General features: G+C 41.5%; 2 protein-coding genes across 5 annotated transcripts in view; both read left to right on the plus strand.

Moving 5' to 3' along the window:
* LOC108878453 (phospholipid-transporting ATPase ID) overlaps positions 1–9846 on the plus strand; it is a 35287-nt gene extending 25441 nt beyond the window's left edge. For all 4 annotated transcript variants that reach the window (XM_018669176.2, XM_018669175.2, XM_018669174.2 and 1 more), the window contains 15 exons: positions 719–753; positions 844–1009; positions 1097–1285; positions 1423–1538; positions 2006–2170; positions 2256–2367; positions 2962–3067; positions 3184–3322; positions 3475–3658; positions 4091–4314; positions 4960–5043; positions 5182–5427; positions 5512–5650; positions 6512–6642; positions 6851–9846. In XM_018669176.2, coding sequence (XP_018524692.1) covers positions 719–753; positions 844–1009; positions 1097–1285; positions 1423–1538; positions 2006–2170; positions 2256–2367; positions 2962–3067; positions 3184–3322; positions 3475–3658; positions 4091–4314; positions 4960–5043; positions 5182–5427; positions 5512–5650; positions 6512–6642; positions 6851–7171 — 2357 coding nt within the window. In that variant the 3' untranslated portion in view covers positions 7172–9846. The remainder of the gene's footprint in view (positions 1–718; positions 754–843; positions 1010–1096; positions 1286–1422; positions 1539–2005; positions 2171–2255; positions 2368–2961; positions 3068–3183; positions 3323–3474; positions 3659–4090; positions 4315–4959; positions 5044–5181; positions 5428–5511; positions 5651–6511; positions 6643–6850) is intronic.
* A 2176-nt stretch (positions 9847–12022) lies between these two features.
* dapk1 (death-associated protein kinase 1) overlaps positions 12023–21683 on the plus strand; it is an 82980-nt gene continuing 73319 nt past the window's right edge. Inside the window, exons 1-2 of the mRNA XM_018669115.2 lie at positions 12023–12353; positions 12981–13200. Coding sequence (XP_018524631.1) covers positions 13139–13200 — 62 coding nt within the window. The 5' untranslated portion in view covers positions 12023–12353; positions 12981–13138. The remainder of the gene's footprint in view (positions 12354–12980; positions 13201–21683) is intronic.

A 21683-nucleotide genomic window follows, 5' to 3' on the forward strand; every position in this document is an offset into this window, starting at 1 on the left:
GTAGTTTGAACCTGAGGCTTGTTTTACCAGATTCCATTGACAAAAACACAAATTTTACCAGGCAAAACAAGTGAGCTGCTGGAATACCATTGCCTCAGTCGGTTAGTTAGTCTGTGTTATTGTGTGAATTTCAGTGGTGGAAGATCTACTCGGGTCCTTTAGATAAGTAAAAATACCACACAGTAACGCAAACAAACTAACAGATTGAGATGAGATTTTGCAAAGTAAAATTAGTGTTTTTGTCAATGGAGTCTGGTACTTATATATGGTGATGTTTCTGGTTAAACAAAAAGGATCTTACTCTTTAATAAAAAGGTCTATCTCTGCAGAAATGCTATCCATAATGTTGTATGACAACAATCTGAGTCTGTGAGTGGCAAAAATAAGCACTTTAGTGGACGTACTTTGACACAAATGCCCAGTTGGATTGCATCAGTTAGCGGTGGTCAGGTACACCATTCTTGAGGATTTCTGTCTCTATCAATCATTTACACCCAGAAACTGGCCAAGTTAAAAAGTTAGTTATCTTTTAACTCCTTATGAGGAGCTCCTCAGGGAACATGCTTAGGTCCCCTGTGGTTGTGGTCACGAATCCATAAAGAATTTAATGAAAAAAGCTGTATATACATTTAAAAATATATAAATATAATCATTCAATAGTAAATGCTCCTCAGCATTTTGGAATGAGGTTGATTCATTCCTCTCTTCCTCTTTGCAGGAGATGTGTACGACTACACAGGCCAGAGAATAGAGGTGAGCATCACTTTATCTTCATCTTACTGCTGCACACTTGACTCAGGAGGTGGAAACGGTTACATGAGAAGGCTTCTGTTGTCTCTCCAGCCCACAGGGAGGGTGGACTTCTCCTTCAACCCTCTGGCTGACCCCCGCTTCGTGTTCCACGACCACGCCCTGGTGGAGGCGGTGAAGCTGGAGAACCCAGAGGTCCATGCCTTCTTCAGGCTGCTGGCCCTCTGCCACACCGTCATGGCTGAGGAGAAGACAGAAGGTGAGCGTTTGAGAAAAGGATTGAAAAAGGAGGGAGTGTCAGGAAGTACAAAAAACGCTAACTAAAATAACCTTTTTCCTCCTCCAGGTGACCTTTTCTACCAAGCCCAGTCTCCAGATGAGGGAGCGCTGGTAACAGCAGCCAGAAACTTTGGCTTTGTCTTCCGCTCTCGTACACCGGACAGCGTTTCCATCGTGGAAATGGGACAGCAGCGCAGCTACGAACTCCTGGCCATCCTGGATTTCAACAACATCCGCAAGAGGATGTCCGTCATAGGTATATAATCCACTGAAAACAACAAGCTGGGAATATAGACTGATGTAAAAGTACTAGAGACTTTTTTGTTTTTGCTGAACCAAACTGTGGTCTCTCTGGTTTCTCATGCATGTGTGTGGTTGTACTTGTGTTTATAGTTCGGAGTCCGGAGGGGAAACTCTCTCTCTTCTGTAAAGGCGCAGACACAATCATCTACGAGAGGCTGCATCAGTCCTGCAGCAAGCTGATGGACGTCACCACAGAGCACCTTAATGTAAGAAATAACAACAATAAAACAACAGAAACTACTGCAAACGCAAATGCAGTAAAACAAGGTTTGATCTATAAAGATGCAAATCAATCAATAGAGTTAAAATGAAGAGAGAAACACAGATCAACAGAAACAGTACAGAAACCAGACAAAGGCTGTAGGTTTAAAAGTGATTCAACCGATTATTCAGTTATCGCAATAGTTGCCAGTCTTTTGTGTTTGTGTTACCTCCATCCTCTCTCCTTCTCTCATCCTTTTATTTATTCTTCCTTTTATTGCCTCTTATTCCCGCTGCAGAAAATATAAACAGCTTATTTCCTGTTTGTCTGTTTGTCTTCTCTCCTCTTGGAGTTTATTCCCTGGATCACAAACTTTATACTCGTGTTTGACCTATTTTTCCAGGACGTGTTTGGTGTGTTGACATGTGTGAACCTACATGTGCAGTGTTCATCCATGTGTCCATCCTACAGGAGTTTGCCGGGGAGGGTCTGCGGACGCTGGCGCTGGCCTACAAGGATCTGGACGAGGAGTATTTCGACCAGTGGAAACAGCGCCACCATGAGGCTAGCACCGCGCTGGACGACCGGGAGAGCAAACTGGACCAGCTGTATGAGGAGATAGAGAAGGATCTGCTGGTAGGAGCAAAAAATAAATAAATGAGGAAAAATAATTTTTCTCAAAAACATTGCATATTGATGACGTCTCTGAATGTGTGTCCAGCTGCTTGGAGCTACAGCCATAGAGGACAAGTTACAAGACGGAGTACCTCAGACTATTGAGCAGCTGTCCAAAGCCGACATCAAAATTTGGGTTTTAACCGGTGACAAGCAAGGTATGTAACCTCAAATATAACAACACACCAAACTCCATTTAGAAATCTTTATATTTTCAAAGTTTCCTGGCTGGATATCAGAACTGAACGCTGGTTTTAATGACTTCTAAGTCTTTTTCACTGATCTACAGTTCTGCATTACTCATGAACTCACTGGGTCTGATTCCAGCAGTTTAAGCTGCTGATAATCACTTAGTTAGAGGGAGATCGTACCTGAAAAACCAGAGTTACATAGAGCAAGAACAGGTGCATACCATAAAAATGATTCTGAAGCTGTTATTTTAAGGTTATATAATGTTACATAATGTTGCTTCAAGCAGAAGTCCCAACATTTGCTGGCACCAGCTTCTCAAATGTGAGGATTTTATGCTTTTCTTTGTTAGATATGACATTAAACTGAACGTCTTTGGGCCCTGGACTGTTGCTCAGGCAAAACACGACATCTGAGGAAGTCAGCTTGGGCTGTGCGAAATTAAAACAAGCATTTTTTTCACTATTTTCTGACATTTTATATACAAACTCATTGTTTTTGCTCTGCATTTCATATCTATGCTTATTTTCCAGTTATTAATATTGTTGTTTATTTGTGTTTAGAAACAGCAGAAAACATCGGTTACTCATGTAACTTACTGCGAGAGGAGATGAATGAGATCTTTATCATCTCGGGGAACTCTCCTGAGGACGTCAGAGAGGAACTGAGGTCAGAGCAAGTTCTTAGAAAACTGTATCAGTTTTAGTGAACGTGAGTAACTGAGCAGCAATCGAATGTAAAACGTTTCCACGCATTAATGTGGTTTTTATTTTCTTGTGGAGCAGAAATGCCAGAACCTCCATGAAACCGGATGCAGCGGATTCATCGTTTCTGTCGGAAAGGACTTCGGTTAAAGGTGTGAAAGCGATCACAGACGAGGTGGTTAATGGAGAGTACGGCCTGGTTATCAGCGGCCACAGTCTGGTACGTCGTATTTATCCTGTAACTTTCTTTCATGCCTTGTCTTGCTTATTACTAAAACTTCTCAGGAGAAAAGTGATATTCTGATACTGCAGAAACATAAATGTGATTCCTGCCTTTTCTCTCTTTCCCATTTTTCTCCCGCGGTCCCTCAGGCGTACGCCCTGGAGCGCAGCATGGAGCTGGAGTTCCTGAGGACGGCGTGCATGTGTAAATCGGTGATCTGCTGCAGGGTCACTCCTCTGCAGAAGGCTCAGGTGGTCGAGCTGGTCAAGAAGTACAAGCAGGTGGTCACGCTCGCCATAGGAGATGGAGCCAACGATGTGAGCATGATCAAAGGTACCATCAGCAGACAGCTTCATGAGATGTTCCTGCTCCTTCTTAAAGGTGTTCAAGCTTATTAACATGTGCATAAAACAGAAATTACTTTCATAATGAACAGCTTTAGTTTGTTTTCTGTTTTATATCATCATAAACTGTTGATGAAACAGCTGCTTTAACAAAACTCTGGGATGATATGCAGTCACAGCGACAGCACTTCCTGCTGCAGGAGCAGGGGATCATGGGTGATTTACACTGTTCAGCTGTGTTTCAGTCAGAGCTCCGGTCAGGAAATCAGTAACTTTGTTTTCTGTACATGTAAACTGCTTAGCAGCAGAGGGTGCTGTTGCTCTGCAGCTGCTTGAAACCTGTGCCCATGAGAGAGTTTTTGATCTTTGATGCAGATGCATTCAAGTTCCCTTTTCTTCCTCTTCTCTTTGTCGAACCCAGCGGCTCACATAGGCGTCGGCATTTCAGGTCAGGAGGGCATGCAGGCTGTGCTGTCCAGCGACTACTCCTTCGCCCAGTTTCGCTTCCTGCAGCGCCTCCTGCTCGTGCACGGCCGCTGGTCTTACCTGCGCATGTGCAAGTTCCTGCGCTACTTCTTCTACAAGAACTTCACCTTCACCTTCGTCCACTTCTGGTACGCCTTCTTCTGCGGCTTCTCTGCACAGGTGAGAGAATTAAGAGGTGGAGGGGGGGAGTGAGGGAAGGAGGAGATGTGGGTGGATGTGGAGGAAAGAAAGAAAGAAAGAAAAGGGTACAAAAATCCACAAATTTTCACTCCTCACACATAACATTTATGGTCCGTGCCACACCTTCAAACATGCACACAAATGCTTTGAAGGACAAACACAGTCCTTCCATTAAAATATACAGTTTACCAGACAATCTGACGCTGCACTGAACCCACTTCTAATGTTCTTGGATTTTCTTTTGATCTATCTATCTCAAGAAAACCTTGATGAAATCTCATCAAGTCTGGCACAAACGTTCACTTGGACTCAAAGATGAATTGTTTAGATTTTGGTGATTAAAAAAAAAAAGGTCAGAGGTCACTGTGACCTCACAAAACGCATTAACTGCAGCTGGTCTGGTCAGCAAAGGCATACAACGGCGAGGCATTGGTTCTAGTTTTTGTTCTGCAGCTGGTCAAGTCACATTTTGTGCTTTTACGTGGTCGTTTTACTGCAGAGAGGAAGTGGTAGGGAAAAGATGGAAATTCAAAAGACTTACAGGTACAAATAGAGCATTAGTTTGTTTGAAAATCATAATGAAAGAAAATTAAGATTGACCGAGTTGTTGTCTTTGCTTTTCAGACAGTGTACGATGAGTGGTTCATAACACTTTACAATCTGGTGTACACAGCACTACCGGTCCTGGGAATGAGTCTGTTTGATCAGGTAACTATGAGGCTGAGTATCTGCATTTATGTCTCAAGACAGAGAAGAGTCAGACGACCAAAAACATGAAGCTTAAGGTCACAGAAAATAAAAAGAGCACACAGAAACTTGATGTCTTTGTCTCCACCTGCTGGTCAGGATGTGAACGACGCCTGGAGCATGCAGCATCCTCAGCTCTACGTCCCCGGTCAGCTCAACCTGTACTTCAGCAAGAGGTCCTTCTTCAAGTGCGCCCTCCACAGCTGCTACAGCTCCTTGGTGCTCTTCTTCCTCCCCTACGCCGCCATGCACGACACCGTGAGGGACGACGGGAAGGACGTCGCCGACTACCAGTCCTTCGCCCTCCTGACCCAGACGTGTCTGCTGTTCGCCGTCAGCATCCAGGTACGAGGAACCCTCATCTTGTCATCTACATTTTTCTAAATCAGCCGTAGAATAAAAATAAATGTTTTCTCTGTGTCTTCACAGTTGGGGTTTGAGATGGCGTACTGGACGGCGGTGAACACTTTCTTCGTTCTGGGCAGCCTCGCCATGTACTTTGCGGTCACGTTCGCCATGTACAGTAACGGCATGTTCCTCATGTTGCCATCAGCCTTCTCTTTCATAGGTGAGCATTCAAATAAATTCTGTGTACATTTCCATGCTCATATTTTACAATTATACAAATACAGTGTCTGAATTTAGCTCGGTGTGTTTGCACAGGCAAAATATCTGGTTTACGACTAAACCACACACCAGCCTGTCAGAAATAAATAAAAAAATAAATGTCAGAAAACGGTGAAAAATCTCCTAAAACAACAGTTCCCTAAAGCCAGAGGTGATGTCTTGAGATGTTTTCTGACCAACAGTGAAAAACCTAAAAATATTTAATACTCTCATAAGAAAAAGAAAAGCAAATCCTCACAGTTCAGGAGCCTGGAACTGGGACTTTTTGGGCATTTTTTTCTTTATGAATTACTAAATGAATCGGTGATTAACAGTTGGATGGATTCGTTGATTCAGGTCTAATTCTAAGAAGAGTATTTGAACTCTTAGCAACATTTACTGCATCAACATGTTAGAAACTCTCTCATCTTCCTCGTCACATTTTCCCAGCAGAGAGGTTTGAACAAGCTCGAGATCCAAAAGAAACATTTATCGAGTATGTTTTTTAGGAGGGAATTTTCTGTCAAACTGTTCATATGGCAGAAGCTGTTTCCTCCATCACATTAAAACGAACTGAGCTGCAGGTTCAGGTTCACTTAAGAAAGCGACTGCATATATTTTCACTATATTTTGAAGTGTTTTAACAAAACTCTGATATTTTTGCTCATTTTTGAATTTTAATATTGGTGTCAGTCTGTGCCAGAAGTCAGTAAAAACTGTATTTTTTGTTTGTTTAAAATCAGACAGCTCATGAATGACTGAAGTCAGTAAACAGACTCTCAAATGTACAAACACAAAGCTGTACACGTGTGTGTTTATCCAGGAACAGCCCGAAACTCTCTGAACCAGCCGAACATCTGGCTGACGATCCTCCTCACCTCCACCCTGTGTGTCCTTCCTGTGGTTACCTACCGCTTCCTGTTGATTCAGCTCTGCCCCACCATCAACGACAAGGTACTGCTCCACATTTACCACCTCACATGTCAGTGTGACTTTCACTCTCTGAGGATCATTATATCCTGATGTTCATTGCATATAAACATCTGTAAATCTGCCTAGAAATCGAGTCACCAGAACTTGCCGGAGAATTATCACATTTTTAAGTTACCTTTAGTGATTTTAGGAGCTGCTAATATTTGTCACTGTCTGCTTGAACTTTCAGGTGATGTTCAAGGTGAGACAGGCCAAAGCGAAGCTTCCCACTCCTCCTCGACCGACCCGCATCCGCCGTACCAGCTCCCGCCGTTCAGGCTACGCCTTCTCACACGCGCAGGGCTACGGGGACCTGGTGATGTCGGGCCGGTACCTGCGGCGCCCGGCCGTGTCGCGATCTTCGGGTTTCGCCCACACGGGTCGCGCCACCACAGGCTTCAGTCCCATGGGACGGTCGGCCGGGTACAGCCCGACCGGACGCCCCCAGAACGTCAAGGTCCCGGACGTGCAGGTGACGTCGCTTCAGATGTACAGGACTATCACGGACTGATACAATACTGTTACTGTTTCTACACGCAGCGGGTCGGCTTTAGGACGGTGTTTGGAGAAAATCTGGGAGCAGGAAGTCACAGAGAAGAACTTGCTCTGGCTTTCCACAGAGCTTCACGTCAAAGATTTTTTAAAAATCCTCCCACAAAGTGGTTTGAAAAACACATGATTTTTGCTCCAAGCGTTTTATTTTGTAGGAGTTAACCAAAGGGAACTGCAGCAAAACGTGTAGCCACCTTTGATGGGTGTCAGGATCATGAGCGTTGATGTGAAACATGCCTCATGCAAGACGTTTCTGAAACTAGAAACAGTGACAGGGTGATTTATTGTCTCAGCAGGAGCTACCACAGAAGGGAGAGGAAACAAGTGTCATCATGTTTACAGACGACCCAGACTTTGTTAACCCCTGGGAGTCCAGAAGCACAGCGCGACTTTGTACAGAGGACATAACCAGTGAAGCCATGTTACAGAAGATGCGTCCATTTTTGTACCTTAAGTGTCTTTTTAAAGCATTTTATTTTTCCTATCTTGAAGGCTGTATCAGCAGTTAGCACTTTGGCAGCGTCACAGGGCGAAGAGAGACCAAATAAAGCTTCTTCTTCTCAGTGGCTCAGAGGAAATTACAGCAGGATTCAGCGTTGTGGGACCATCCATGGACGTCATGGACTTTTATTCTTACTGTACGATATTTTTTACAACTTCTCTGTGCTGAAAGAATTTGTCCTCTTTGTGTTTGATTTAGTGCCACAGTGTAATGAGACGTACTTTATATTTTAAGGGTTAATAGTTTTATTATTGGTCCAAAAATGAAGAATTATTGTTTTACAGAAAGGAAATGTGCAGATGTTTATCTCATAATTTGTCTTTTTAAATAGCTCTTCAGTGCTTTTTGTATATAAACTATCCATCATTTATAGCCACTATTCTGCGCAGGATCATGGGAGGTTAGAGTCTGTTGAAGGTGGATTCATACTGAACAGTCTCATCAGTCTGCATTTAGAAGGATTTTTCCCAACCATGGCTTATTTTATAAACAATTTATAAAGTATTTCTCATTACAAAGAGGCACCAGATTTTCTAAAATGTGCCTCAGTGTTGAGGTCAGGTCTATTCCAGCCTGCTGTACTGCACATGATCATGTTTAGATCCAGTTATTCTAGTTCAGTATTGCACCAGAATGTCCTCCAGTGGCTGCTTGAGACCAGACTTAGCATCCCCCTGCTGTTTGATTTTATCTGCGACTCCTGCCAGCAAACAAAAAAAAAAAAAGCACATTTCTACCCCATAAACAGCAGGAGAAGTGGACTGCAGTGGCTGTGTAGTGACTAATCTGTAGTAGAAACGTTGTCTGAGCTGTTCAATGTAGGAAAATCAACCATGTCTGCCTGTGTTCGGCAGGTTTATCGCACTGTGCACACACTACAGCTCCATCCACCGTGTTCAGTGCAGGTTTTTTATTTTTCTGCGAACACACGGGACACATTTAAGTGCCTGAAAAACACTGCTCAGATGATTTATACCTCATTTTAAAACCAGTTTATCAGATATTATACCAGATAATTCTCAGAAATTATAGGAAAATCATGCATTTGCTTTCAGTATTGTGTGTCTGACAATCAAGCTTTATTTCTAATCAAGAAAATTTATTTTTATTCAGCGTCTTTCCGACATGTTTCTCTTGGAAATCTGTTTAAAAAAATGAAAGAAAACACAGAAAAGGAAATTTCTACGTTACGCAACACAGAAGCAATAATGACAAGAATGTATGATGGAAGATAAAGGTGTTAAAAAATAAGATTTATGCAACCAAGTCAAGGACAAGGAATGTTTTCAAGTTAAAAAAGGAAATGTATTTTTTATAAAATCAGGTGGGATGAGTCTTTAATTTATTATTCGGTGTGAAGGTTTATAGAAGAGTCTAAATAGATAATAATAATTGATATTTTGTGGTTTCATGTCTATATAAATACTGGTTTTATCCACAGTTTGATTTAAAACAGCTGATCGGTGCCTTGACGTCATCAAGTTGCACATTAAAGAAACAGTTTAATGTGCAAACCCCAAACCCCGGTGTTGGTAAACCAAAGATTTTTTTATTTTATTTTTTTAAAGCTTAATGCGTCACAGTTAACTCTTCAAAACAGAATCTGATGCTGGAGTTCAGGGTGGTGAAGCTGGTTGTACACCACCGATAAAATGTCACTACTCGCTGTGACGTCTTCAAACAAAGTTTGAATATGCAGTGGGAAGATTCACAGCTTGTTTTTGTGTCTGATGTTTCCAGTTACATTAAACTGGGGCCCCTTTCATTGCGAGCGCTGCTTACACACAGATCGCACACAGCAGATAAATATGTAAATGGTTCGTGTCTGCTCATGTATGGGTCACAAGTTTAGAAAATGGCCTAGATTATCTTAAATTAGCCTTTAAATCACATTCAACAGAGCTTTTTGTGCAGTATTTCCAGTTTTACTGTGGTACTTTCCAAAATAAACCATAAACATAACTTTTATCAATATATCTACTATTATTATATCTCTCGCCCTGAGATCTGTTTTTGATAACTTTCTCTCAAACGTGACAAAGAAATCTGTTGATTTTTGAACCTAATAACCATTTTGTATAATTTTGTACTTTAAAAAGTTTTTACTGCAATAATAAAATCGACATGACTCACGTCTTATCTGTGCCCTTTTCCATCCAGAGTAAGACATGAAAGTTTCTGTTGTTAATGATTGTTAATTGATTAAGCGTATCTATCTTAAATCAATCTAACAGTGTTAGATATGTTGAGATATTGATCTGCTCCACAGGTTTCCTCTTTCCTCTTTGTGTAGTGTCATATATTATTACAGTACCTGTTAAAGTCCTCCATGCTGTAAATACACTGAAATGAAGTTCAGGTGCAGTTTTCAGCTGATAGCACAAATCTGTTTTTGTTTACACATATACTGTTAAAAACTGCTTTAAAAAACTGTTCAAAACTGAAAAAACACAAAGTTCTGCTTTAAAAAACTATTTAAAATCGGCTTTGAATTTTTTTTTAAAAACTGCTCAAAACGGCAAAGAAAATTGTTAGAAACACTGTTAAAAACTGCTTTAAAACATACTTAAAAACTGGTTTTATATATATATATATATGTGTGTGTGTGTATATATATGTGTGTATGTGTGTTGAATATTGTTTGTGATACTGCACTGTGCTGTATATACTGATGGTGTTTGCAGCTCGTCACCAGCAGGTGGTGTAATACTCCTTTAATCCTCAGTGGTGACACTCCTGCCAAACCACACGACACCAGCCTGATGTTTCCAATTAGTGTGTAACACTGAAAGAATCTTATTATTGTGCTGAAACACAACAACTACAGAGGACAAAGAGTTATTATGGCTCAAACAGCACATGTTGAAGTTAGAACGTGAAGAAATAATAATTATAGTAACTAAAAACAGACTATTAATCATATCTTATGTTCTAAAAAAGTCATTTTTAAAGGGAAATATTCAACTTTTACACCGAAATCACATCATAATCTTGAAAATTAAACGACCTAACAGTTAATTTAATAGATAATTAGCTCCACATCAGCCAACTACAACAGTACAATGTGCGCTTACACATGAATGCATCAGTAATGTAAGTAATATAAGCTTTTACTTGAGTGACATGTTCAATAAAAGACCAATAATCAATATAACATTTAGTTGAATCCCTAAACTCTCCTATAAATCTCATATATTTACAGTGTGACGTCTGAAAAGGACCAGACCACGTCAACGCCTTTCCCCTTCACTGAGCACAGACAACACAAATCAAAGTGGTAATGAGCCCCAGAGGGGTTAAAGGTCGACAGGGGAACTCCTGCTCTAATTTGTAAAGTTTGTTTTTCTGTAAATCAGCCGGGGTGTAACCTGTCTCTTCTCCCAGTGCATGCTGGGACAGGCTGCAGCCCCTTGTGGCCTCTGAAACCTGGGTCACATGTGCTAAGAGTACTAAGGCAGCCATTTATATTTAATATTATGAATTCAGTGCTGCAGCCTGTTTATTTGTATAGCATGCTTTTACATTTCTTAGCACCTTAAACAAGTGAGAACAAGTCGTGCATCTCACAGCTTCTACGATTGTCCACAAAGACAGAAGAAAATATGCAGATAATTTACTTAAATAAAGGTAAAAAGTAAAAATAGTTGTTGTTTGCGAGCAAAAGTCTTACTGAAGTAGAGGTACAGACGTATTAAAAGCCAAATGTACTCATTAAATCACACAGGTCCCTTTTATGCTGCTTAGGATTATTATCATTCATGCATTAATGTGTGAGTGATCATTTGTTGTCGCTGTTTAAGGTGATTTTTTAAAAAAAATTGTGCATTTTAATTCACAAAAACCTCCAAAATTTCAGTCCAGGTGTCCAGAAACCTCATTTTGCAGGGTATTGAGAATATTTTAACCAGTTTTTATTTAATTATGATTTAAAATACATTTAAAAATGTGCATCTGTATCTTGAAACAAGATTCAAACAGCATTTAGTTCAATTTAAAAGTTAAAAAAACAGACTTTTAGCATGATATTTCTTTATTTATGAATATATTTATTAAAAATATATATAACTGAATGATAACTGACGTCGTAATTAAAAACTGTGCGTTACACGGGGTTTCCTCTGCAAAGCTTTGCTGCCCTCGTGCGACCGAAGAAGCTCCCCCAACTGACATGTACTGGTGCTGCATTCATGGCGTATAAAAAATTATAAATCTCAGCTTCCTCGTTGCAAAAGAGCGTTTTTTTAACATTTCGAGTGGGGAAACGAATTTCAGTTTGTTTGCGATTTAGTCTGACAGGATACAACTACTCTTGTGGTGTTTAGTTTGTGGATATTTGTCGTTTGGTGTCACGGTAAAACGTGAAGTGTGCGAGCGTCGAAGTCGAGCGGCACCAACCGCTAGATTCCCTAATTTCCCACACTCGTTGAACGCGGCGCCAGGAACCAGACTGCCTTACATTGTTAACGCCGCTTTCTCCCGTGTGGTTCAATCCAGCATTTTGTGTCTTCCGTGAGCCCAAAACCTGGCTCCACAGCAGGCTCTCCTCCTCTCACGGCTTTAAAAAAAATCCCGCATGAAATCTACGGATACGTTTTGACAGCGGGGGACACACACCGGACACACACACACCGTCAACACTGTAAGATACTATTCATTTAATTTGTGGTCAGTTTTTTTTCGCGTCCAAGAGAGAGCTGGTACTAGCTAACGTGACTGTTTCTGAATATTTCAGACTGTAGAGAAGAGGAAGAAAACAGAAATTTAAGGGTGGGAAAGCTGAAGGGTTTGGCTTTTAAATGGTGTTTTTTTTTTTCTTTAATATGCGGGGTTTCATTGCACGGTTCAACTGGGTTAAACACCTGAACAGGTTCCCCTCTCGGGTCATTATTTAGGAGAAGGCAAGGCTAACGATATCATGACTTTACTCAGCAGTCATTTTCCTCGCTGGGCTGAAAGGAGGAGGTGGAGGAGGAGGAGGAGTGTCTCCCATGGCTACACCAAGCTTTCCTGGAGGGGTGGAGGGGAGTTATTTGCATTCCTAACCAGCCCGGGGTGACATACTTATGGTTATATTGCTATTAACTTTTAAAGCAGGCAGGTGTTACAGCCTGGTACCTGCGGAGGGTAATATATAAAACCAGGTCCAGGAGTCGTGCAGGTTCATTTCTCAGTCAGTTTTCTTTCCCTTTTGTTTAAGGGCGCCCTTCCTTGTCGAGTCCCCTCCTCTAATGTGCGGTTTCCACCTGTTTTTATGTATTTTTTGAAGCCCTAACATGAGGAGGATTGTTGGCTGTAACCCTGCCCAGACCGGAGGCTCCTGGTAGGGGATGGTGCCGCTGTGAAGAGCCGGTGGTGCCTGTGTCGGAGGAGGAGGAGGTGGTGGAGGAGGACAGAAGGAAAGAAGGGAGGAAGTGCCTGGACAACATGACTGTTTTCAACCAGGAAAATGTTGAGGAATTTTATGAAATTGGAGACGAGCTCGGGAGGTAAGTTTCAGTGAGGTTTATGTTCAGTGTGCGCATGAACTTCCCCTTTTTTTCGTGTCCATATCACAGTCCTAAATCTGTTTTCATGCCATGCTGCACTCACTTAAGTCCGTGCACAAACCCTGGTGCATACTCTCATTTAGGGCTGCAGCTAGTGATGATTTCCAGTAGATATTAACCTGCAGATGAATCATTTGGTTCATAAAATGGCAGAAAATAGCCTGAACAGACATCCTAAATCCAGAAATGTCCACTTTACTGTCATGTGTGACAAAGAAAAGCAGCAAATCATTGAATTTTAGGGGCTAGAAACAGCATATGTTTCATGTTTTTGCTCTTAAGATGATAAGAAATGATTGTTCAATTAGTCAAATAGCTGCTGATTCATTTTCTGTTGATTAACGATGCAGCGATTCCCAAGCAGGGGGGATGTTCCTGCAGTTACTAGGCTGTGTAAGGAAAGATTGTGAAGCTCAGTCAACTTGAAAAAACAGAAACTAGGATCAGATAGCATCCACATATTTGTGTTTAGGAGGAAAATAGGATTATACGTGTCACCTGTAAGACTGCAGAACAAAACAAGACAACAAAAACTCAAAGTAAAGATAGTGGAAATGGATGAAAACGTCCTGTTTCTGTCATTCCAAGTGGCAGTAGTTCACATGGGAGGGGTGTGATAAAGGTTGGGAGTCGACCGATGGCCCCACCTCCTGTATCCATACAATAGTCCTAAATATATGTTTCCATGCCACGCTGCACCCGCAACACTGCTGCATACAGACACTAATGCACGCTCTCACTCAAACCAAGCATGCGTGCGCACATGCTATGCCTGCGAATAGCCGTCTGACTTCATCTGATTGATGCAGTCTATAATGCATCGTTGTCAGCGTGATGGAGAGGTTAGCGTGGCTGCGTCTTGCCAGGAGATTTATCGCAGATGGCTGACAAGTGAGTGGAGGAGGAGGCTGGATGTAGATGAGTCTTTTAGCTCCTTTTTTTGCCTGGAAAGTTGTGTAAAGGCTTAAGAAAGAGCGATACCCTTGATTTGCTGTGCTGTCCTGATAAATATGAAACCACAGTGTCAAAACAGGTGTCCATCTTGTTTTTGGCTCAACTTTTGAACCAAAACGACATTATATAACAGAAAGAAAACCACAAACAAGGGTGTGTGACTGTGTGAAATATGGATATGGATCTCTGTGAGTTCCTGGTTATCAAAGTGACACATGTACTCCTTGTTGGTAATAATCAACTGATTGTTTTCCTGCTCTCCGGGCAACATGGCTTCTCCTTTTAGCGCTCACCTTCCCGCACTGTGGGGGCTGAAGTCTCTCTGTGGCTGCTTCACTATGCTACTTTGGTAATAGAGACGATTGGGGAGCTTTGTGTTAATGGGATTGAATTTCTGGCTGGAGGTAGAGAGAGTGTGATAGCCTCATTTGGTCGCTGATCCAACACCAGGATCCAGCCTCTGTTGTGGAGAATAGAGAGTTTAAATCAGGTTATCGGCCGTCATAGCAGAATAATCTTGGGTTTTCTGTAACATTTGGAGTGTTGAAATAAAGTAACCCTTAATTTTCTTATAAAAAGCTTGTATTTTGAGTACACGAGTCTGGTTTGTGGAAGGATTTCATGGCTTTATGAGACTTGTGCATGACTTGCAGGGGAGCTCAAGGCTGCTGCTTAATATGTAAAATTAAATTTAGCCTTTTTGATGAGCCTAGATAATCTATAAAACTCTGCAGATTCAAGCACAGTTGATTTTCAGCTGTTAAATCAGCTTCAGCCTACTTTTGCAAAATATGTCTGCACATGAACAGAAGTGGATAATGTGTCTGTGGGAGACATGTTTTGCATCGGCTAATAAAGGTGTGTAGTTGTCTACAGCTGGAACAAAGCACTGGGCTTAATGGAAGAGCACAAACACATGTACGAGGGATTTAAGTTTTAACTCTATTCGCCAATTTTCTCGTAGGATGGCAAGAGATTTTTTTTACATTTTCAGGTTGTCCTTGTGAGCGCGATATCTCAGGAATACCTCGAGGGAATTTCTCTAAATTTGGCACAAACATTCAGTTAACCTCAAGAATGAAGTGGTTAGAGTTTCGTGGGCAGAGGTCAAAGGTCAAGGCTGGTGTTACCTCACAAAACACGTTCTCTGTTCTGCCGTAACTCAAGAAATCATTCGGCAATTATAACGAAATGTCACAAAAATACATCTAACAGTATAAAATGATGAAGTGATGATATTTTATATGCAAAAGGTTAAAGGGTACGCTTCACTGTGACATCGTTTTGTTTTGCAAAAACTCTGTAACTAGAAGAGATGCAGAGACTGTGAGCATATCATCTGCAACTTGACTTGGTTGCGACGTAGTTGTTCGAATCACACAAAATATGGTTTTCGTCTGCTGATCTCCAACAGCAGGATGACTTTGGGCTCGTTTTATAACCTTTTAATGAGTGAAACTTGCCCACAAGCAACACAGAATAAGATCCTTCCTGGAAAAAGTTAGAGAGGTTTAGGATAAAAATACAAAAGGCCCAATTACTATGAATATTGTGCTGCATTTACAAACATCCTCAAGTTTTTTCCACATGCATTAACTTGGATAAACTTTTGTTGAACCAGAGTTAGTTTGTGATAAAAGCTGGTGAGTCTGTCTATTCATTGGCTAGATTACAGTGGCACGACCTGCACTATAATGCCTTGCACACTTTAGGACAGAGAGCCTTTTGATCTGACTGTACTTCAGCCCCGACTCCGGCTCGACTTGGAACGAGGCCCGTTTGGTTTCGGCAAAAATGGGAAAATGGGAAATCGCCCAAGCAGGGGTGACTTTATCCTTTCACTGACACGGACACCGCCTGCTTTGGTGTTCATGCGTGGTTGGAGGTGGAGGAGGAAATGAAGCCTGGTGAAGACGAGCGTCTAACCTTCATTAGTGGTTAGCCACGGTGAGCATGCACGCAGTGTAATGAGGAAGAGAGTGTGGAAGAAGCGACGCAGATGCAGAAGTGATGTTAGAGAGATGGATAACAGTCATTTACGAGCCATGTGTGCAGTCTGATCTTATATAATCCTGTCTCTGAGTGCATTTATAGCCCCTGAAGTCTCCTCATTACCCAGAGTGTTTGATTTATCAGACCTTTTATTTAACCACCTCCTGACCCGGACCAGTCCCTCTCACACTTGCTAGTGCTGAGTCAGATTTTTTACCTGCCCTGCGGAGGTGCAGAAGTTCAACTGGAAGAAGAGTTTAAAAGTACAAAACAAACTGTCATTCAGAGAATTGCTGGTGTTGAGCCCCCAGGCGAGGCATCGAGCTGTTACTGCACTGAAGAAAGTGTGATAATCCCAAGAATGAATCAGTGGTCAAATTCTTTCTCTTGAACCGAATCCAAAAACCATCCCCCCCCCAAAAAAAAAAAACACAGGCTGAATCTTGGCTCCTGATAGAAATTGCCACCGCTGGTCTCCTCCGAAGCCTTTCCCCCGCTGACCGACCGCATCTGTGCCCGGTTGATCTCTCTAATTGCCTCACAGATTGGCAGAAAATTCTCACTTCATGGTCGAGATCAGCGGGGAATTACTGAAGACGTTACAGCTCCTGGCATCTGAAGACTGATCTCCAACTGATGCCTGCTCAAAATGACAGTTACATGAAGCATTGCTGAAGTGTTTATGGGTTTCACAGGGCAATAGTGGCACACTGAAGGGCTTGTGTGGTTTTCTAACGGGCTCCCAAACCTGTTATTTGTGCCTGGTCCCAGTAGTCACTACTTTGTGCATTTATTTTGGAGCTACAGTAATTAATTGCCTAATTTATCTGCTGCTATCTCAATAATAAATGAATCTTTTTGGTTCTTCTTAAAGCAAAAAAAGCAAACATCCTCTGGTCCAGGCTTCTAAAATTTCATTTAATTGTAAACTGAATATCTTCGGTAATGGGAGGGACCTTGAAGATGTCACTCTTAGCTCTGGGGAGCTGTAATAAGCATTTTTTTTCTGCACTGTTGTCAAAAAATATGTTATATATTTATCTGTATAAACAATTTAAAGAATATTCAGTGTTTACTCCAGAGTTTTACTGCCCTTTTAGTGCTTTTAAAAACATAATTTAACCCATAATTTAGTAGAAAAACTCTGAACTGAAACCCATACTAATTAAATTCTAATGTGGCCAAGCAACTCTCAGGTGACTCTCTGCTGTTGTTTGAGGATAGAAGACAATCTGGGACACTGAATATCCTTTAAATCAAGAGTGAATTGCAAGGAGGGACGTGCAGAAAAATATAGACTAATTACAGGTTTTAGAAAAGTATTTTTCCGTGGCGAAACCCCCGTCATGACAGCGGTGGACGCCACTGACCGGCTGATATTTGATCTTTCATTCGAGGCTTGTATCAGTGTGTAGATGCTTTTATATCAGGCTGCAGTCATTTAGGATTACCTCAGTGGGGTTAAAAAACAGAAACAAGACGTAGCAGAATATTACTGCTGGGCAATGTGAGTTTCCATTTTGTCATTTGTTTGGAGACCCACTGACTCAGCCACTTTCTGGCCAACTTGGAGAGAAGAAAGATGACATTAGCCGACTGAGGAACGCAGTTCGTGCTGGTCCACGGGGGCAGATGTACGCTTTGCATATTTTTGCAGCACTCTACCTCTATCATTAGTCTGCATTAATCTGACCACAGTGTGTGCTTGGCCGTCCTTTTGTGTCTAAGGTGTGTGTGTGTGTCTGGGCATGTGGTTGCCATTTGCAGAGGAAGAGGAGGAGGAGGAGGAGGAGGAGGAGGAGGAGGAGGAGGTGGGTGCATTTCAAAAAGGATTCTGCAATGCAAATGAACAAAGGCAGCGTTAAACTGGGGCTGAAATTTGGGTTATTCCTCAGCAAAATCACCCCAAAGACAAATTTCTATGAATAAAAAATAGGATTATATGCAAAAGACATCTGCACGGGTTCCTGTATTAAAAGGCGGTATAATTCAGAATTTCCTTTTCCCTCAAGAAAACTGGTCGTCTTCATGCAGACCATTAAAAATAAATCTACAGAATATCCACCACAGAAAACTGTGACATCCTTTAATGCCGTACATACACTCCGTGCAGACAGTACCCCAGCTACTGACCTAGATTTACCCCCCTACCACGGCTTGCATTATTGGGTGGAGGGGCAGTCTGGGTAGCAGGAGTGGCCTTGATGAGGCCTGCCACTCACGCACCCCACCCTAAACCCTCCCCCAGCCACCCCCTCGACCTCAGGGAGCAGCAGCAGCAGCTCTGTCACATAAATGCAGCGTTCCCACTTTTGAGATCCAAGGATTTGTTCTGTGATTATTCTGTCGTTTATTAATAAAATCTGAGCGACTGTGAATCCTAACACCTTTGATTTGAGGCAGTTTTGTAACAACAGATTCTGGAGAAAGAGGAAATACAGAGTTTACACAATACGACTGAATTATGTGATAATAGTTCCTATTTTGACCCTCAGTTGAATTAAACGTTGTAATCTGTAACGGCTGTCACCTTACTTTAATGTGATGGCTGTTTTGCCTACAGCTGCTGCTGATTGATGTGGTACAGTGAAAAATCCTGAAATCCTGAAGCTCAGTGGAGGTGATTAGCTTTGAGTTTTGCTCTGATGCATTTGAAATTTAAAGCCAAACACAAGCACATCACCTGTCCACTGAACACAGACGTTACTGGACACCCAGATGGTTGATTGACACATGATCTCTATATGATGCAATTAAAGCCTCAGCTAATGATTCCTTTCATTATTGATTAGTCGAGCCGATTTTCTTCCTCAATTAACATCAGAAAATAGTGAAAAATGTTCATCACAATTGGGCTGGAGCCTGAGGCAACGGCTGCAAATGTCTCTAAAGATTTACTAAATTTGCCATAATATTCTCACTTTTCATCGGTTGGAAACATTTAAATATCTGTCATTTTTGTTTATTGACCAGTTGATTAGTCGACTAGTCGTTGCAGCTGTAGATGCGGTGCAAAAACACCACTGTAATGAGCACTTGGTACCAGAAATCTTGGTAAAATATCCATCCAACTCAGCCTCAAAGTCCAGTTTTACCCATATTTCTTAACACTGTCTGTTGGTGGAAGCATTTTATGTCTGTCTGAGCTGCAATTGTTGGATTTCTAATTGTTAAAACTGAGTTAAAACTGCTCCAACCTTCAGTTCCTTTCCAAAAAATGAGGGTGAAAAACAATGAGCCCTGGGGTCAAGAGGTCAAACTGAGAACAGCTTATATGGTATATAAGTAACAGGACAAGATGAAACGTTTCTTTTGGTTGCAGCCGTCCTGCATGTATTTACATTTTTAGTCATTTAGCCGACACACTCATCTACAACACCGAGTAGACCGAGTGCAAAACCTACAGTCTGTCTGTTGCCAACGTTATCCAGCAGTAGTAAGGAGTGTATGAGTCAGAGAGGCATGATAATATTCCTGTGACCTCAAGATCATCATGCAAGAGAGAAGCACTAGCAAAAGACAAGAAAAGTAAGAGCTAGGAGGAGTGTATGGTTTGTTTTACTTGAAAATGAGATGAGAATCTGACTATAAATGATGAAAATTCACAGGATTCTTGCTTTTTTATTTCTGTCCTCACTCTGACGGAGTCTTAATGGCCGATCTGTCCCCCTGCCGGCCCCGTCAGACTCCTGAAACTCGCGGTCAGCTCACGAGTTGAAGTGAAATCTGACTCATATGGAATGTCCTCGCTGAGCGTAATGAGTTATTTTCAATTAATCTCTGCAGTCAATGGAGGATAATTGGATCCCCGCCAACTGTGTTAGCGGGTGAATGGCAGCGGTGTCATGCTCTTTACATGTGAGTGTGTGTGTGTTGGAGGTGGTGGTGGAGCTGCAGCCCTTTGTGGTCAATTATGAGAGATCTACAGGCACTCAAGCGAGGAAACTCTGAGGCTGTAATTGCCGGGGAAAGACAACTTTCCTCTCTTTTTTTGCCTTTCACCCTCGTTGTGTTACTTTCACACTCTGTCACAAGATCTTTCCCCCTGCATTTAACAGAGATTTCTGTTTGAAAGGAGTGGTGTAAACCTTTTCTGTTACATTCAGGAGATGTAAGTTTGTTATGTAACACTCCTTTTCATGTGTTATTTATTTATTCACTTTGGAAGATCTATTCTCTTATCACACACTCGCCCACCTAAATTGAAAGACATTTCCCTGGGAGGATGCAGCACTTGATGTCAGACTATATACAGTATACTTGCTTCAGTGATATTAGCATTAAAATAGAATACTTACATTATCCCAAATATTTACAGGCATTTTCAGACCTGGAGAAATCCTAATCTTAATCAAGGTAAAGGTTTGTTTCATGTGGTTGCCTGTTAAAGGTGTTAAATCTCTTTGTGCATGCGTCAGAAGCATTAAATTTGACTTTCTATCCAGTTTTAAGCCACTTTTTTGTGATACACTCTTTAGATTTTGGTCGTTTTTGAAGGACGTTAGCAGCTCCACCAAACAGTGTCAGAGAAACACCAATTTTTAACATGAAACTGCTTTGTTGAGTGTTTTTACCTGTTTTAATCACCAGGTCTGTTTATTTTGGATAGGAGGAGACCTCTGCGGATAATTCTGCTCTCAAAAATCGAGCTTTTAAAAATCCCTGAATGCATAAAAGATGATAACTTTTGTGTTAACAGAAGCAGCAACAGCTCATTTGTGTTGAATAAACATTTGAAAAGTTGAGGGTAGATAGTGTCAGTTTGTAGAGGACCAGAGCTGCAGCAGTAGGTTGTCAGATATCCACTCTGTGTGTGGTTGTATGTATATACATCAGAAAACTCCATGCAGGTTTGTTGTGGGATGTCAAAGACAAAATGTCAAAGCGGCGGTCAGCAGCCTGTCAGTCTGTACATGCAGGTAGTGAAGACATCAGTGCAGTTTTCATACTAAAAGCTGCCTCTACTACAACACATTGTTTTGTTTGCTGTGTCTTTGTTTGATTATTAACAACACTACGAACGAGGAAGGAACACCCACTCGCTTTCCACACATGCAACTTAAAAGTGCATTCATTTTGGCACACTGACCAAGTCTTTGTTAGAAGTTTTGTTGCTCTATTTTCTATCTCTAATGTATTTTTTTATTTTTATTTTAACACTTTAAAAAAGCCCACTGCTTCCTGTGCTCTCTCTGATGGATGAAGTGTTTTGTTTGCGTGGGTTTATTTGCACCCAAGATAATTTGAAACACTATGAGCTGAATATCGTCAGCCCCCAGGATTAAAGGTCGCTGTTGGAAAAATACTCTGAAGGCTTGAAGAACGACTGTTGGAAGCATCGTTTTATTAACCAAAGCCTCAGTCTGGCACAGACTGAATATCTGCTAGATGTCTGGTTGAGAAACTTTCTTTTTGTTCAGATTTTAGCCTCAGAAAACCCATGGTGCATGCTAATGCTACAGCTAGTTTCTGAGGTG

Source organism: Lates calcarifer, linkage group LG13, assembly GCF_001640805.2.
Source record: "Lates calcarifer isolate ASB-BC8 linkage group LG13, TLL_Latcal_v3, whole genome shotgun sequence".
Classification (NCBI taxonomy): Eukaryota; Metazoa; Chordata; class Actinopteri; family Centropomidae; genus Lates; species Lates calcarifer.